Source organism: Pithys albifrons, chromosome 6 (assembly GCF_047495875.1).
Source record: "Pithys albifrons albifrons isolate INPA30051 chromosome 6, PitAlb_v1, whole genome shotgun sequence".
Classification (NCBI taxonomy): Eukaryota; Metazoa; Chordata; class Aves; order Passeriformes; family Thamnophilidae; genus Pithys; species Pithys albifrons.
In genome coordinates, this window is record NC_092463.1 from 17,692,308 (window position 1) to 17,710,434 (window position 18,127).

General features: G+C 42.4%; 1 protein-coding gene across 1 annotated transcript; it reads right to left on the reverse strand.

The window, feature by feature from the left end:
* Positions 1-552: 552 nt before the first annotated feature.
* On the reverse strand, positions 553-12,043 carry CALM1 (calmodulin 1). The gene is made up of 6 exons (XM_071557678.1): positions 11,886-12,043; positions 8,897-8,927; positions 7,821-7,964; positions 5,772-5,878; positions 4,188-4,323; positions 553-3,955 (listed from the first exon to the last, which is right to left on the reverse strand). The coding sequence occupies exons 1-6, from the start codon at positions 11,886-11,888 to the stop codon at positions 3,927-3,929; spliced, it is 450 nt and encodes a 149-aa protein (XP_071413779.1). The 5' UTR covers positions 11,889-12,043; the 3' UTR covers positions 553-3,926.
* Positions 12,044-18,127: the final 6,084 nt, after the last annotated feature.

Below are 18,127 nucleotides of genomic sequence, written 5' to 3' on the forward strand. Positions count from 1 at the left end.
AAACAACCACTCCCCCCCCAGGCCTTCCCCCCCCCCCCCCAAAAAAAAAAAACCACAAAAAACTCCAGTTTAGTTTCATGGTAGAGGAAAAGCAAGTATTAACTCTGATATTTCTAAACCCCAAGAGTGTGGTTTTAGTTTAGGAAGGTGTCATCTGGGAACAAGGATCTGCATCCACATCACACACATCCACATCCCTGCTGCAATACAGGGACCAGAATGCAGCCTGACCCTGCTCTGCACTCACCTGGGCAGGGCACAGGGACTGAGCCACGGCACTGCACACACGAATCAGACACACCTACACGTGCACTTAATGCATCATTAATAAAGGTATAGGGTAATTTTTTGAAGCTTCTTATAATGCCTATGTTTCTCAAGCTGTAAAAAGTGTGACAAATGGTTTGGGGGGGGGGGGGGGGGTAAGAATTTTCTCCCATATCAGTAACCCTCCCCAGCCCTCGCTCCACCCCACCCCAGCAAACAGATGCCCCATATCTGCAGACATTTCAATGCCTGAATTATTAATAAAATAAGCATGATAATGAATAATCTATGTTAAGCATTTTCTTACCCTTTATTTTTTCATTATGATCAGAAGAGGAATATGATTAACAGCAGTTTAAACTTTAGCAGTACAATTTCAGTATTAAATATAAAACTACACTGCAAGTTGATGTGTTTAAAAATGGTTATGTATACTCTAACCTTAAGTTTATGTATCAAATACAAGTAACTCAATCGTTTCTTGCCTTGACAGTTAACATATCTAACAGGTTTCAACAAGCCAGACATCCATCTTTTCCATTAAAAAAAATAAGCAAGCACACCAACTCTTATTCATAGCCAGGGAGTGTAAAGATTCAACACTTTCCTGAGTGTTGTGCAAAGAATAACAGGTTCAAGAAAGTCAGTCAGATAACTGTAATGATAAACCTAAAGCTAAGCTGGAGGACCTTTTGATTAACTTCATATTTCATATATTACTTGCATCAGTTGAAAGCAACATGAGTTACAGAACTTCCATGAAAACAAGCCACTTACAAGCAGGTGTTTAAGCTTGATCAGTTTATTAAAAGGATTATATGACACGGTTGCCTGCAATAGCAGGGGACTGGATCTGATGACCCAGGAAGTTCTTTCCAGTCCCATGTTTCTAAGCCATGCACCAAGTGTATCCAGCCCACACTTTCACATTTGGAAAAAGCCAAAGCCACACACACACGCTCACAGGAAAAAAAAAATTAAAAAAATTTAAAAAATACCTCGATGACACCATTTCATTTTCTAGATACTCACTATGCAGAAGGGAACAGAGCTAAAGTCCTGTACAGAGGATACATTTACTCGAGGTTGATGTGGTACTGAAGTCAGTTAATAATTAGATACCTCCAGGCAGATTCAGTTACAGGGCATACCAACACTGCACACTGCCAGACAATTTCTAATCAAGCCAAGAACCTCTTGCAGGATGAGGTCTCTGCTAGCAAGCACAGGACACACCGAATAAGCTAAAAGCAGCTGTTCTTAAATGAACTACCCTACCAACCATGAGTGAATGACAGATAGATGGTAAGAAGCATTTACCTACTAGACAAAATCTCTGCACACTCAGGCAGAAGTAACTAGTTCAGAGCTGCAACCATTGCTCCTACCTTGCCTGTCTCTTGAGTATATTTTCTTTAAAAGCTGGTCTACAGAATCAGTGCAGCCTTTCTCACACACTACTTGGAGTAGCAGTTTGCAGCTGCTATGCAAGACTCTACTTTCAAATAGGAGTCAGACATTCCCATCATTGTGGCATTTGCTAGGACAGCAGTCACAGCCACAGCAATAAGCCTTTGCAACAAACGGGTATCTAAACAATTGCCTACATTCAGCCCATCTAACTTTTAGGCACTTGGTTAAGGTGTCTGGGTCCCTCGTCACCCAGAACTCCCCCCGCCCCCCCCCAGGAAAAAAATAAAAATATCACTGAAGGCAGATAGTCTCAATTGCCTTCTGGAGGTGTCTCTTGACCCCCCACTGAGCAAAGCTGTATTTCAAGCAACCAAGTTCTTAACGCAGGCACCTCAGTTAGACAGGATGAATGGAGACTTACATCTCTTCCAAGAGATAGTATCAATACTCTTCAAAAGCAAACGCGATTAAGCAATTATGGTTTGCAACCCCTGTTACATTTGGAAACAAACTTACAGTCAAGTAATTATGCAGTAGTCCCTCCCTCCCAAGTGTAAAAGCCTTCCACATGGAGGCTGTGCTGTTAAGAAAAAAAAAAAGGAAAAAGAGAAAAAGCATTCTTCTTTCAGACAAAGAAGAGTGCACACGGCTGCTTTGCCACTCATTCATGGGGAAGCTGAAGGATCAGAGAACACTTATTCAGAGAACTGGAATGACTAAGCACTGCTAGTGCATGCAAAGCAGAAGTAACAAGATAATTTTTTAAATTAACCCTAGTTCTCCTCTCCACCCCACAAAATTCATGCAAGTGTTTGAGAAGGTAAGTCAAGACATAATAGCCCCGGTTTCCAAAAAGGCTTAGTTTGGTATTTTTAATACATATTGTAAAATGTCCTTTTGTTTTCTTTCTGTGGGTAGATAAATGCATTTTTGGCATGTTTGAGAACCATAGATATCTATGAAGTCCATGCTGTTTAAATTCTCCAACTAGTTCCTATAACCTGTCAATAACACATAAGCAACCTATACATGTTTCCCCAGTATTGACATGCATGCTCAGAGCTCTCCACTGTAGTGAAATGAGGTGTTACTTCTGTGCTGATAGTTGACGAGTCAGCATTACACGACTTTGAGACCAACTAAATTAACATTGTCGTAATATGAAAGGCAAGCACAAGTTCATTTATTTATAGCAAAGGTCTTGGGTTACAGGAGGTCAGTTCTTGCCATCTTGAAGAGATAGGGGGTAACTTATTGCATACATGTGCATTATAATTTAGCAGCAAGTCATTCATAGAAACACTTCCCTCCTACTGCTTTTTTGGTTTATTATCTCAATTATATATATATATTTTAACTTTACAAAGCATTTAACACCACCTTTAAGTTAATGGTCTTTTATTGGAAAAAAAAGACTAGCATTTACAACTTGGAATGGACATAAATTGTAATATCTTGAACAGCGATGTTGATAGTTGTGCTGAAGTCCACAGGCTACTCCGCCAGCTCCAAGTCATGGTACAGAAGGTTTTAAAAATATGAGAGTCCAAAGATGCTCCCTTGGTGAAGGTTTCTTTTAAAAATTTTGTGAACGGTAACAGCCTGACACCCGTTTCACTATAGTGCAATGCAGACAATGTTAAACCAGTATTTTAACACAGACATGCCATCCATAGTTAAGATCATCATATTTTTGGAGCACACTGCGACGTACAGGAGAACCATTCAACCTTTAGGGCATTTTCTTTTAGTTTTGCATCCTTCAACCTTTTTGCTGCATACCATCCTGAGGTATAAACCAATTTTAAAGTAAACCAGCTATGACAATTTATACTACAAATTGAGCTAGAATCCACTGTTGAACAAAAGAGTGGATCCTTTAGGTTGTTTTTTTCCTTTTAATACACATGTCTGACTGTGCTCAATTGTCAAGCTGCATGCATGAAAAACTGGCCAGCCCAAACAGTGTAATAGTCATTAGCAAATGGAACTTTTGAGTTCACTAAGTGCTTCCTTTTTTTTATTTTCAAGGTAGTACGATTATTTATATTGTAAAACTGATGTTTAACTTTATCTTTTGGGGACAGGACCACCAACCATTACATGCAGTTTGTGGACAGAAGGTAATTTGACATTCAGTTTTGCTATACAGAAACAGAATGAATAAATGAACATTTTTTTGCAAGAGGTAAGTAAAAGATTCAATTTGATTCTTCTAGAGGAAAAAAGGTGTAAAGGAGGTCTCTTCACTTTGCAGTCATCATCTGTACGAATTCTGAAAAGATAAAAAAGTCACTGTGATTTACTGCCTCCAGAGTACTTCAACTCAAAAATGTCTTAAACACAGGTGGCATAAAAAAAAGTGCCTTTCACTGCATCGAAGGTTTTGTCCACAGAAGTGGATAAGCAAATAAACGAACATCTCAAGTATCAAAAAATAATGCCCTATGCAACAAGCCTTCCTCAGTCTGAGAAATGGTTTCAGGTAAAAACAAGCATCTTTTTACCTTCATAGTTGACTTGCCCATCCCCATCAATGTCTGCTTCTCTGATCATTTCATCTACTTCTTCATCTGTTAGCTTTTCCCCTAAGTTTGTCATAACATGACGTAGTTCTGCTGCACTGATATAGCCATTGCCATCCTGTGAGAAAAGAGTTGCACAAGACCATGAACAACAATCCTGACACTGATTAACTTGGAAACTACAACCAGGTTTCCGGTAAGTGTTTCTGAACCAGCCTCATGGCACTTGGGACAGATGCACAGCCCTGGCACACTGAACATGCTGCAGCATGTAAGAGTCTCACTGCCTGCATGACACCATATCCCTCTATACAATTATTGTGCTGCAATAACAACTGCATGCCTGGCTTGTAGCTGTGATAAAGTGTTTCTAAAGCTTTTAAAGGGCTTTCAAAAATAAACATAGAAACAAAAAGAAAAAAGTTTTTGTTTATAGTCTCTGCTGCCTAAGCAAGGCCAAAAAGAGACTCATTTCCCCACCAAGAATAAAGCCAGCTTTCTTTTCTGTGTTAACAGTAGCTCTATAATCAGAGTGCAGGTGGCTATGTCAGGCTTCTTAGATTAGATAATATAGAACAAAATCAAAGGTGGCATTTAATTCTACTCATAAGGAGTTACATAAAGTTTTGGGGTAAGAAAAAAAAAGAAAAAGAGAATAACATTTGTAAAGTAGTGTCCCCTTTAGTAATATCCAAAGCTTATCCTCAGCCACTTTAGAAATTCCATGTACTGGAAGAATACCCTATTTTAGAGCAGGCCATGGCCATGACCAGTAGAGATAACCTACCTCAGTGGCTTTGAACACGAGTCTGAAAGAACCCCACAGGGTGGATGAAGTACTAAGCAAACAACTTCTAGCATATTTTTAGCAAAGTACTAGAGATTGACCCTTTTTTCTATAAAAACTTGTAGTAAGGCCTTCTTGCATACATGCATGTGCATCAGCTTCACAGCTGCACCGGCTGCTACTCAATACAATTCTCTTCTAACATCTGTCACATCCAAACGATCCAAAGAGGGGAACCCTATTCTAGAAAACTGACATATGCCCAGGTATCCTTAAACAAGGTGGAGGAAGCCAACCTCAAGTTTTCATGAAAGCAACCTCAAAGTTCACATGTTGAAAACAGAACATGCAACACTTCATGTACCTCTAAATACTCATGACATCATCTTGACTTCAAAAACTTCCATAAAGTAGTATGAAACCTTGTGAATCCATGCAAATGTTTCCCCATTCCTCTAGAGTCAAAAGGTACAGAAAAATCCCCCCACCTCCACCCATACCCCTTCAAAAACCAACATCCTCCCAAGCATTAAGTTCTGCTAATCTCTGCTCCTAAGGAAAAGCCAGAAATTTTCCCTCATGGGTGAGCCCTAAGCTTAGAACTGTTGTGTAAAGCAGGCAGAACCAGCCTGCAATAGTCCTGATTCTATTTTCAGAACAGTCCCTGCCTGCTCTGTTTCTAGTAGAGGACTTTTTCTCCTTCTAGACAAGAGAGAAACACTGGGGAAAATATAGACATCATTATTGCTTCTAAAGAGTAGTTGTACTTTTATTAATACCTTGTCAAAGACTCGGAATGCCTCACGGATTTCTTCCTCGCTGTCTGTGTCCTTCATTTTTCTGGCCATCATGGTTAAAAATTCAGGGAAGTCGATAGTGCCATTGCCTTAATAAAAAGAAACTTCCAAAAATTAAACTTCCATGCTTTTCTTAATTTAAAGAAAAAAAAAAGAAGATGGCATTTTACTTAGCCAGGAACAAGATTAATAGATTTTCTGTCAACTACTATTATAGAAGAACTGCTTCTTCTCTCTAGATTGCTACCAGTGCCTTTTTTGGTATTACAGTGTGCAGTAGCCACTGTTTCAGCATAATGAAATCACTGCTGCCTTCTCTCCAGACCCCTAACAACAAACAAATCAATCTTTTACTTTCTTTAGCATCTTTCAGTTGCTGTGGGGATAGTCCAGAAGGAAATGTATTACAAAGCTGGCACTACAAATCAAGGTTATCTAAAAGTAGGCAGAATTACACTTCACTGCTCATAAATACTTGCTTCTTTCTAAAAATCAACTACCTTATCAACCCAAGTTGTACAACACAAAAGCAATGCACCATTTTAAGTGGCAACAAGGATGTTCAAATTCCAGTGACAAGAGAAAAGCTGTCACTTTTTGTTATTACCACTAAGCTTAGGTGTGGGTGTTCCTATGGCTATATATAGATACACACACACTGCAAAACTGAAAATCCCTGGTTAACACCCAGGTGTCATCCCTAAGGTTTTTAAACTTTTCACTAAAAGTAACAATGTAAATTTCAAGCTGCTCAAAGCTAGGAGAAAAGCAGTATGGAAGAATCTAGATTTGTACAGTCAGGATTCAGCTCTGTATAGCAAAAAAGAACATTAAATAGTTCAAAAAACCAGCATTAAATAGTTCACTGTGCAACTAGGATCTTCCCATTGCTTGAAGGAAGCATAAAAACCTCATTATGTAAATATAGCAGAGGCTAAATAAAGCCAGTTTAAGAAAACCCTCATATCCTAGAGATTCCAGCCCAAGACACACACAGTCGTTTATCACCATGGCCAGCTTTAGGTACCAGTCAAATATGAATACATCTCATACTCAGCTTTGAAAAATCCTCAATGAGCAGGCAGAATAACAGCAAAGCATTCTGCCCTAAACCAAATGTAAACAGATGGGCAGACACACTTAAAGTCCTCAGTCCCCTCTTGTTTTACATCTACCAGAACAGCCTCATGCTCTGCAGCCTGGAGGAGCCACTGTACACGAACTATGCACCACTGCAAACCCTGACGTTTGAAGACTAAGCAATTAAGGTCAATTTGCACTTTTAAGAAAGTAGTTTAATTAATGTATCCTGACACTCGGGTAATTTATACTTTTGTCAATACACTTTCACTCTGGTTTTACAAAGATGTTAGAGAAAAATTACTATCACAACCAACACAATACCAAAAGCCTGACATCACTGACCAAGGGAAAGGTATTTTCCTTTTTGTAACTGTTAGCCTATGTTGAGTTTCAGAAACAAAGCATGCTGTTACCCTTTCTGGCATACATTTAAAATACTTCTGCTAGTCTTGATATGGGCAGGGTTTTTTCTCCCCCCATATCTATTACAGGTCTAATACATTACACAGACTATATAGTCTCTTCCTGTTGTGCTAAACTTCCAAGAACTGAAAACCCTATTCCAGTCCTACCACATTTTTTGCCTTAGACAAACCCACAAACATTGGTAAAACTATCAAGACCAACATGGGCTGACAAAGGACAAACAGAAAAGCTAGATGGAAAGACAGGTTAACATCAGGTCAGGGCAAGCCAGACGGCAATAGGAAGCCTGTGACCCATAAAATATTAAAGACAAATGGCATAGCTTGGTCTCTGCCCATTCTCCCTTTTTAGAGTATCACTAATACTGTTATAGCATCTTTGACTACCTTGTGAGTTCAGATTCTATCAAGCATTTTCAAACTGCTGTAATAGATCAGTCACAGAGTCTTCCCCACGCAGTCTAAGCCCAGGTGTGGAGGTCATACTTATTTAAGATGATCACAGAGCCTTTCCAACACTTACCATCAGCATCCACCTCGTTGATCATATCCTGCAATTCTGCTTCTGTTGGATTTTGACCCAGTGACCTCATGACAGTTCCCAGTTCTTTTGTTGTGATAGTACCATCACCATCTTTGTCAAACAGGGAAAAGGCTTCCTTGAATTCTAGAGACAGAAACAGTCCCCATGTTTAGTAACATCATGAGCAGGAGAAAAATCACATATTAAAAATGCACTCCACTGACAATGCCTGATAAAATTCCAAATCTTTTCTCATTTTATCTACCTGTCCATGTATTGAGAGAATGAACACACCCAAATACCAATTAAAAAATTACTTACAGTACCAACACAATTTGCAGAGTATATTTAGACTTATTTCATGTGGCTATTATCTGCATTACAACTCTATAATGCACTTTATGCATCTGCATCTTGCCTGAGGCAGTTGCTTCATAACAGCAGCTGTGTGGAGTAAGTGAAAGGACCCACTGGGTTCCCTTTACCATTATCATTAACAGTTGTCATTTATCACCTATTTTTAAGGCACCAGACAACAGAAAATAGTGTCAGCCACAAGTGAGTGACTGGTCTTCAAAAGGTAAAATGATGCTCCCGAATAATGCCTGAATTACAGGCAGTTTTATTAAAAGTTTTTAATAAAAGACACTGGCTTATAATAACATGAAATAAACCCATCTGAGGTTTATTTATTGCCAATTCACTTCCAATTTATCTTCACTTGTATTAAAGAGTACCTAGGTCTGCTTTGACTCTTAAGTCATATGTTTGAATCCAGCAATTATTTGTTTGCAAGAAATTTAGAAGTACTTGGCTCAGGTTTGAAAGTCTAAAAAAATATCATTATCTGCAGTCCAAGGAACAAGCAGTCTAAATTAAGAGGCAACGAACCAGTAATCTTCCAGAACATTTTTGTTTGTTGGGGTTTTTTTAGTTTGGTTTCAAGTGAGTGCTTTTCAGAACAGTGTTAGTACAGATTTAAAATTGTCAAAGGTTTTTTTTCATTATGTTTGAGATAATGTATTTTCTTTTAGTCACGGGAGTTAGCACAAAAAAAATCTCATCAAAACACTTACCAGCAATCTGTTCTTCAGTCAGTTGATCAGCCTACATGAAGAACAGAACATTTTAGAATACTGTTCACTTCTAGCTATGTCAAGCCATGAGGCCCTTTCTTTAAATTTCAGTAGTGATCTATCATTACTTTCACAAGCCACTTTCAAACTCCAGAATTCTGCCTCTGCAAGGAGACTCCACTCACCTAGACCATGCAGCTGTCTCCAAAAGCACAGAAGCTAACTTCTTTTGGAACTGCACATGAAGCAGCAGACATGTCATCCTGCAACTTGGTGAATCCAATTTGGTCTAGAGGACACAGGGCAGGCTCCTTGCAATTGGCCACAGAGGCATGAAATCCTTACTGACATGTGTTTGGGGTTTCACATCACATGTCCCTGCCAGCAGTGCAGTGTCCCAGCACTGCGTGGGGGCATCGAACACGCGGGGGCTGCTGTGCCGCCCACTGCTCCAGCCCTGCCCACCCTCCCCACCGCACCCCAGCAACCACCAGCCCTCTGTCAGCGCCACAGAGAGGGCTCTGCTGGCATATTAGGAGGAATTACAACTCGGTATTATGGAGATTTTTGCCATCTCTTTAATTTTAAGAGTTTTCATACATCATATTTTTCCACTCAGCCAAGCAGCTTAAGGTGCCTGATCCTGATATGCCAGTTGTTTTAAACATAATTTGAAGTGGTAAGATTTAAAATACCTGCTTATAACCCTCTGCGCACCAAGAGGTCACTGAGGCATCCAAAATTATACAGCTCAGTAGCCAATTAAACGGGCTTTTCAGAGCTTAATTGTGCTGCTAGCTGCATCCTTCCAGAAGCCTCTTCCTTATCTGTGGCAAGAGCATCACAAAACCCTCCACTGCCTGGACTCAAAGCAGCTAACTAGTTCTTTACAGAAAAATATACCCTTTCCTAGTAATTAAAAAAGAAAAAAAAATTCTTTAGATGCCTAATCACAGATACTGGAGAATACACTAACCAGAAGGGCACTAACTCCTTTTAAATTTGTTTTACTGGACCTCTTTTACTAACAAAGCTGAGAATTTTGTAGGTCAGAAAGCAGGCAGCTTGTAACCCTTTTTGTCTTAAAATATTATTATTTAACTATAAAAGTACTTAACTGCAGTAAAGCGCAACAAATACAACAATTAATCAGGTACACAATCTGATAAGCTCATGCATAGGGTAATAGGACAGAGTTGAAAATCTGCTCTATATATTAAGAAAAATACACAGATTTCACCCGTAATTAGGTGTTGGGGGAAGTGGTTTTTGTTTGTTTTTATGTCTGTATGTAACGATGAAACAATTCCCCATATGCACAGTGCACAGGGGGAGGGAGAAAAGGGTAGAAACACCAGCAGCTAAAGACAGAGTTCAAATTTAATAAATCTTCTTTAATAACAGCAGGCTTGTGTTCAAAATCCAGCTCGACTTCCTGCACTCTTTGCGGTTTTCCAGAAAATGCGAGGTTTTACTTAAAGATTATCTAAGGAATTTACATAACAGCCTCAGTGCCCTGGAGAACAGGAAACAGAGCCACACCTCGGCAAAAACCTCCACCAGCCCACAGCACCAGCTCATTGCCCCATTAGTCGGAGCTCAGTAAATGTTTCTAAAAATCGTATTTCAAATTTAAAACCAACCAAACAAAAAAACAAACAAAAAAATCCCAAATATTCGCAGACCCGGCGATGACCGATGCACGCAACCCGACCCTACACGGCCCAGGGTTCACCTTCCCGAGCAACAGGCACTGCCCGCTCGCCCAGCTACAGGACAAAGATGCCCAGGGTTGGAGCCATCACCCCACCCAGCCAAGTCATCAAATCCTGTCCTGGTGATGTCAGCCTTCTCCTACGGGAAGGGGCGATGGAGAGACAGCGCCGAGGAACACCCAGATTGCCAAAAAGCGATTAGAGGTCAGCCTGCCAACTGTTTCGCCGCTCTCGTGGAAAGTGAGAAGTGGCCAGGAAAGCCCCAGCCCTTCCTCTCGCTCTCTCCCGCGGGCAGCGCCCGGCGGACGATGCGATGTGCTCCGGAGGCTCCGCCGGCCCGGCAGGGCGGGAGCCTCGCCACCCGCCGGCGCAACAGGCGCCCTTCCCGGCCAGCAGCCACCCACTGCTGCAGTGCGTCCCCGTTTCCCCTCCCTCCCTCTCCCGCCGGCGGCCACACCACATCCTCATCCTTCAGCCGCGAGGGCGCCCGGGCTCCGCAGGCAGCCTTGCCTTCCCTCCCCATCCCCTTCCCTCCCCCGGGCGGTGGAGGCAGCGGCTCTTCCCCCGCAGACCCCGGGGAGAGGGGAGGCTGCACGCCCTGCTCCGAGCCCCCCATGCAGGCGCTGGGCCGCTTCCAACCGAGCGACACGCACTGCGCCCCGGTCCCCCGCGGCCGGGGGGTGCGCGGGGGCCGGGAGGAAGAGGAGGAGACATGATGTAATGCAGACAGCGATGGGCTTCGCCGCCGCCGTTGCGTTTTTTGGGGGATGGGGGGGCGCAGTAGCTGCAGCGCGGTGCCCTCCCCCGGCCGCCCCCCCGCTCCCTGCGCAGTGCAGCTGGTGCCGGAGCCGAGCGGGATCCTCGCCCGCAGACCCGCGCCCCGCCCCGCAACGCGCCCTGCCCGGCGCTAGGGCCGCGGCCGCGGGGAGACGCGCCCGGCCCTTTCCGCAGGGGAGGGAAGGCGAGGCGGGGCGGGAGGGCGCGAGGCCGGGGCGCCCACACGGCAGGCCCGGGGAAAGGGGAAGGGAGCGGCGGAAGAGGAAGGGCCGCAGCTCCGCGGCGGTCCCGCGAAACGCTGCGGGGTGGTGGAGGGGCGCGCCCACACCCACCAGCCCGCTCGCCCCGCAGAGACCCCGAGGAAGGGCCCCCGCGGGGCTCCCCCCCACCCGCCGCTCCTCCCCGGGGACAGCCCGGCTCCACCGGCGCGTCCCCGGCCCAGCTGCGAGCCCCCTGCGCGCCAGCCCCCACGCCCCGCAGCGAGCGAGCCCCCCTACCATGGCGGGCCCGGCGGCGGCTGCACGAACTGCGCGACCACGAGCGGCGGCTGCTGCTGCCTCCTCCCGGCGCGGCTCGCGGAGTGCTGGGGCTGTGAGCCTGCGCCGCCGCGCTATATACGTGGGGCTGTATCCCTCCGCCGGAGCGGGGCCCTTTTCCCTCCTCCCGGCGCGCTATGTGCGAGGTGACTGCGGCGCGCGGCCCGGCCCCCTGCGCGCGCCCCTCCCCTCCCTCCCCGCGCGGCCGCGCCCGGTCCCGCAGCCCCGCCGCGATCGGCCCGCAGCGCCCAGCCCAGCACAGCCCAGCCCGGTCCCGCAGCCCCGCCGCGATCGGCCCGCAGCACCCAGCCCAGCACAGCCCGGTCCCGCAGCCCCGCCGCGATCGGCCCGCAGCGCCCAGCCCAGCACAGCCCGGTCCCGCAGCTCCGCCGCGATCGGCCCGCAGCGCCCAGCCCAGCACAGCCCAGCCCAGCCCAGCCCGGTCCCGCAGCCCCGCCGCGGTCGGCCCGCAGCGCCCAGCCCAGCACAGCCCAGCCCAGCACAGCCCGGTCCCGCAGCCCCGCCGCGATCGGCCCGCAGCGCCCAGCCCAGCATAGCCCAGCCCGGGCCCGCAGCCCCGCCGCGATCGGCCCGCAGCGCCCGGCCCCGGCCGTGGCCAAGCTCCGCCGAGCGGGGAGCTCCCGCACCGCCGCGGCCCCGCAGGGGTTGGGCTGGGACCCCCGAGCGAGGGCATCGCGCCCGAGCTGGCGCTGTTTGATGTCCCGGGCAGCATCCCCGGCGGCCGGGCAGCACCCGCGGCACCTGCAGGGCAGGACGGCCCCGCGACGGGAGAAGCGTTAATAAAGCACTTCTCTTTCTCGGGGACAAGGCGGGTGTGACAGCGACTGTAAAGCTCAAATGTTGAAGCGACCACAGTTGCCTTTATATTAACCGTAGGGCTTTTACCAAGCACCAAAACCCAGATGATGGTAAAATTCAGTCCAGAATCAGATGGTCTGCAACCTGAGGTGCCGCTTCAGCCCCTTCTCATGAGAACGGCAGAAGCTGCAAGTGAGAGGCCCCAAAAGCATGTCCTGATGACAAGTGTTTCTTCATCTCTGCTCTGGGTTTGAGGATTTTGTTCACCAACTGGTAATAACATAAGTAAATATTGTAGCATTCACACTGTACTTCCTTTAATAGCTATGGAAGCACAAATGAACACGAACCCAACATTGGAATCTCAGATTTTAGTTCCATTCATGACAAGTTTCCCTACATTTTGAGATTCCTTGTAGTGTAAGATACTTTTAGTTGAATGTTCTAGTTTGGGCCTGTCCCTGGACTGGGAGGCCAGCAGTGTATCCAGTGTGGTCATAATTCTGATAAACTTGCACTAAATCTAGGATAGCACTAAATCTAAAGTTCATTTGTCTATTTTTCTGTTTTTGAAAAATACTGCATACTTTCAGTGTTTGAAATAAAAGCAAAATCAGTTTGGGTCTGTTTGTTTAGCAATTTCAGAAGCTCTGCCACTGAAGTTAAAATTTACTTGCTTGCCTTTCTGAAAGCAGAGATAGGTTGGCAAACACAACAGTTACCTGGTCGCAATCTAGAAGGATTTATCATGGCAAACAAAATAGCATATCTAATGTGTCATAGTTTGGTCCCCAAACCATTCTAACATTTGTGTAGGAACAAGTGTATGAAATGGTGTCAGAAAACTGATTTGCAGCTGGCTAGTCTGCAAAGGGTAGGTTTATACACAACTTCCATTTTAGATGCGGAATGCCCAGCCTCCTATTTTTAATACATTTTTTTTAACTAATAAGTGGTGATGCTGTTTGTTGGGGTTTTTTTGCTATGCAAGAACATGAAAATTGATCTTTTGTTTTCAAACCAGACAAACCATTTTAAGCTCTTATTTTCCTAGCTTAATTTCTTCCTTGAAAACATGGCACAATGCTTGATTGGTGTGAGGTACAAGAGTGTTGGGTAAGTGAATCTTGGAAGTTCCTGAGTCCCACAGGGATGTGTGAAGAACAATGTTCACAGACAAATCATTCACCTCATTGTGCTGCTCTTACACAGGCGAAGACCTTATTATTAAAACACTGAATTCTACATAAATATTAGGCTAATAAATTTGTATGATTATCTCGCAAAGATAAATAGCTAATGCAGTCTTTGGCCAAAATATTTTTAACATGGCAGGTTGAAGATATTATGAAGAGAATAATCTTACCACCATTTAAATGTGACAGTTTAGAATGTGGGTGCCTTATTTCAGTCCCTTTAATGTTAATTTTAAGTGCATGTAATATGTTCTTGCATTGATCCAAACCTTCACTTGTTAAAAAGGGAAGGGATTAGATTTATCTGTTGAGAAGAGACTATGAGACAAGTAATTAAAATTTATGTAGATTCTCTTACAAACTATCAACATTACAGCGTTTGGACATACGTGGTGAAACTTGGAAATGTGAAGTAGAAAGCCACTCGGTCACATTCAGTGAATGTTATCAAAGATTAACAGGGCCTTTGAGTAGAAGGACTGCTGTGCATTTATTTCTGTATCTTTTTTCTTTAACATTTCGTGTCTATTTTTCCTAGCTCTTGATGGTTCATGTTAAGAATTCATTTATATTAAAAATGGAATTTGAAAATAAAGTTACTTTTAAAGTAGTTTGGAATATAGTTATCTTGGTTTATTTAAGAAAAATTTCAGGATGATCAATTAAGGTACCACAGTTATGTTCTGCAGTAGTTTCTGTTAAATTGTATCACTCTGAATTTGAAAATATTTCACAGCTCATGTTCCAAAATACCATTCTGACTAAGGGGAATTTTTTTTCCTAATGTGACATATGGCAGCAATAAATGTACACAAAACAGAATACTAATGTTTTGCTGCTTATTTAATGAAAAAAAAATCATTTAAACTGCCTGCTCCTTGTAAATTTGCTTGCAATCAGTTGTACAGCTAGATCTGGATCAGTTTTCTTTGTTCCCTTAAAATTTACATTCAGTTGTGGGCAGGCAAGAAATGCCCCTGTCATTCCAATGACATACAATGTCAGATGATTTGCCAGGACCTTCTACAGTCTCATTCAACATCTCCTGAATCTCAGTGGGAGCTGGACTGGGCCATGGAATTGCTCAGTGTTTGTGCCTGACACCATACACAACTTGGCCATCTCGTTGCTGCAGAGGGCTGTGCAACAGCTACTAAGATGAGCTTTGACTGGATAGATTTATTGTTCTAAATTACTCTCCAAGCATGCTCTTGTTGACTTGAGTTTGAGCTGTAATAGTAAGAAAATATTATTTTATTAATTTATTAGTTGCAGTGGAAGACTTGCAACCATTCTACCTAGTATTACATTCCTAAATTTTGCCTTAAGGTGATAGTAAGATTATGGTGTTGGTCTTTGTTTCAGCAGAGACATAACATGTCCAGTTTTTGGGAACAGCCTAAGATACAAGGAGGAATTCTGTTGAGAACCCCCATAAATAATAAACCCTACTACTTGAATACAAGGTGTGCTTCTCAGCTTTGGCTTTGTTAACATAAGCACTGAAGAACATGGCCACACATGTATCACTGGTTTTCTCATATTAAATATACATCATCAGTTAAAAAAACCCCAATGAAAATAAATTAAAACATTTCACAGACATCTGTCCTGACAGAATGGATGTGAGAAATGAACAGAAGTTTGTCATATCATTTAACGTGTGGTGGGGAGGGCTGATATTATGTTGATAAGCACAGATAGCTATTTTGTAGTAAGTTAGAAGTACAAGAAGCCCAAATCAAATATATATATGCATTCAACATCTGTGCAACTGGAAAAAAATTACTTATTAGCTTTCATGGCTATAATATTGCCAGTTATATGCATGAGCTACCCAAACTAGGTTTAAGTTTGTTGTACTGCTTTTCAAGGCAACTGGACTTCTGGTGGTATATGTGAAAACAGTTTTTTACCCTCTATAAAATTCTCTTCATATAGGCAATGTTTTTGGGGGAGACTGATTTCCACAAAAATTAATGTTTCTAAACGCCACTGGCAGCTGTGAAAATCTAAGCGAGTATTCTTATATTCTGTGAGCTCCGCTAAGATTGCAAATAAGTGGGTGGGACTCCATTGAAATAAAAAGCTAGAACAGAATTGATTTGGACCACATTTATATAAGATGTGAAAATAAAAATTGTTTTCACCTTAACACTTAAAGTTCTGGACCTTGGAGCATTGTTCAATGGGTACATATGAGTTCCTCTAGATAACTGTTTCTTTTCTGAGAGAGGAAATTAAAAACCCACAAACTCCCCAATCTTTCATATGCTTGTGATTTCTTTACATTTGTCTCATTCCCACTGGTGTGCATCAGAATCACAGACAATTACAGACTTTCACTGAGCATTTAGTGTTAGGAGGCCATCTATGTAATTGAATAATCAGTGGTTATTACCTACACTGAGTGTCTGTTGCCTTGTAAAGTTTTAGATGGTGGATATAAAACTGATTTAACCATTAGTTAGAACTAAATTATTTATACATTTCAATTAAATTAGTGAATCCTTTTCCACATAGTTATGTAAGTTGGCATCTTTGAGGCCCAATAATTTGAAAAGTTTCATGTTTTAAACCTAGGGTATTTTGTGTTGAAAACCTTAAAGATCCAACTTTAAAAGGACTTGGAAAGATGGGAATTACAGGCCCACTCCCACACATGTCCTCAGTCATGCATCATGCAGATTAAACATCACAAAACAATTCTTTTAAACTGAAGTGCCTTTTCCTATTTTTTTTTTTACACTTGAAATGTAAAATAAATGAAAAAAGAACAAAACTTTTCCACACAGTCTTAAAAAAGTCCCAACCTTCTTTACAGTCCTATGAACAGTTCTCTAGAAACACTGGAGTATGTGAAAACAGGATTTTCCTTCCCAGGTTTTGTAATTGCCAGTTTTATAGGAAGGTAAACACTGGATGATTCATGATATAAACAAGTTACTTGTTCCATTTTCTATGTTTTGTTACTGTTAGTGTTTTTACAGATAAAAGCCAGATTGTATCCACTATTTTTCAAGAATCAAATGCAGAAGAGGGAAAGATATTTATGTGTGTGTTTGCTAAGTATTTAATGTTTTTACATAGCATTGTGAAGCATACTTAGGTCTTGCTTCTTCACTAATAGATACATGTACATGAACTATATTCTCTGACAATGATTCCAGCTAGTACATCTGTCAAAAAAAGTAATATATTTTTGTCATAAATATATTTTAAAATATTCTGTATAGAAAGCTACATATGGGAACAGTCATTCTAATGATAGGAAAAATTCTAATTTCAGTAGATGGATTCCTCTAAATGTGAAGCGATTCAACACAAGAAATAAACCAATTTTTTTATCAGATTCATCTTACTAGGGATGGCTTGACTTTGCATTTTATTGCTTTAGAATATGCTGAAAAAATGAGTGGGCCAAAAACTGGTTTCCTTTATAGGTTCAAATATCTACATTAGAACTGATAAAAGCTGAACAGCTGTTGCCGTTGGCTACAGATTTTGAACAAATATATAGTTTACAATGGGATAAAAAACCAATGGTAAACAAATAGCCTTCAGAATTTAAGTCCTGGAAAAAGGCTGGAAATCAGTTTGTTCAACTCCAGTAATGTTGTTTCTCATTTCAGTTTGTCCTATTTAACATAGAAAAAAATGTTCCAAGATACTCAGGATTGCTTTTTTACATAACGAAAATTATTAAATGAGCCATTTGCATTGTTTTTTACACCTCTTCTTTGTCCGTGAGTAATTTATTTTCATCTGAATACTCCCATGGGGCAAAGTAGGACATCAATTTTGCAATAAAAGTCCCAGATAAATTTAACAAATATATAAGAATATATCTGATAACAGGTATGTAAAATCCCCAGATACATCCTCTAATGGCCAAATTGTTGTTTTGTAGTAAGTCTACATTAAATAAAATTTCTTTGGGTCAGGTGGACCTGTTCTGTCTTTATGCTGCAGCTAGAGGTCAAAAATTCAACAACACCACATATGCAGTTCCAGGGTGATCATAATTTTAAATCAGAATCATAGTTTCTGGTACAGATTTTCAGCAACTGTAAACATGCCCTGAAGTCAATAAATCCATGTTAATTTGCACCAGTTAGGGATTTATTCTTCCCTTTCTTTCTCTCACACACTCAAATCAAGGAGTTTCAATCAGTTTGGTAGAAGAAT

Bases quoted from the DNA above. Each gene is read 5' to 3' on its own strand.
- CALM1 (XM_071557678.1), bottom strand. The intron at 7,965-8,896 runs GTAAGTGTTTTG...TTCTGTCTCTAG, and splicing joins GACTGAAGAACAGATTGCTG to AATTCAAGGAAGCCTTTTCC. The intron at 4,324-5,771 runs GTATTAATAAAA...CTTTTCTCACAG, and splicing joins CATTCCGAGTCTTTGACAAG to GATGGCAATGGCTATATCAG.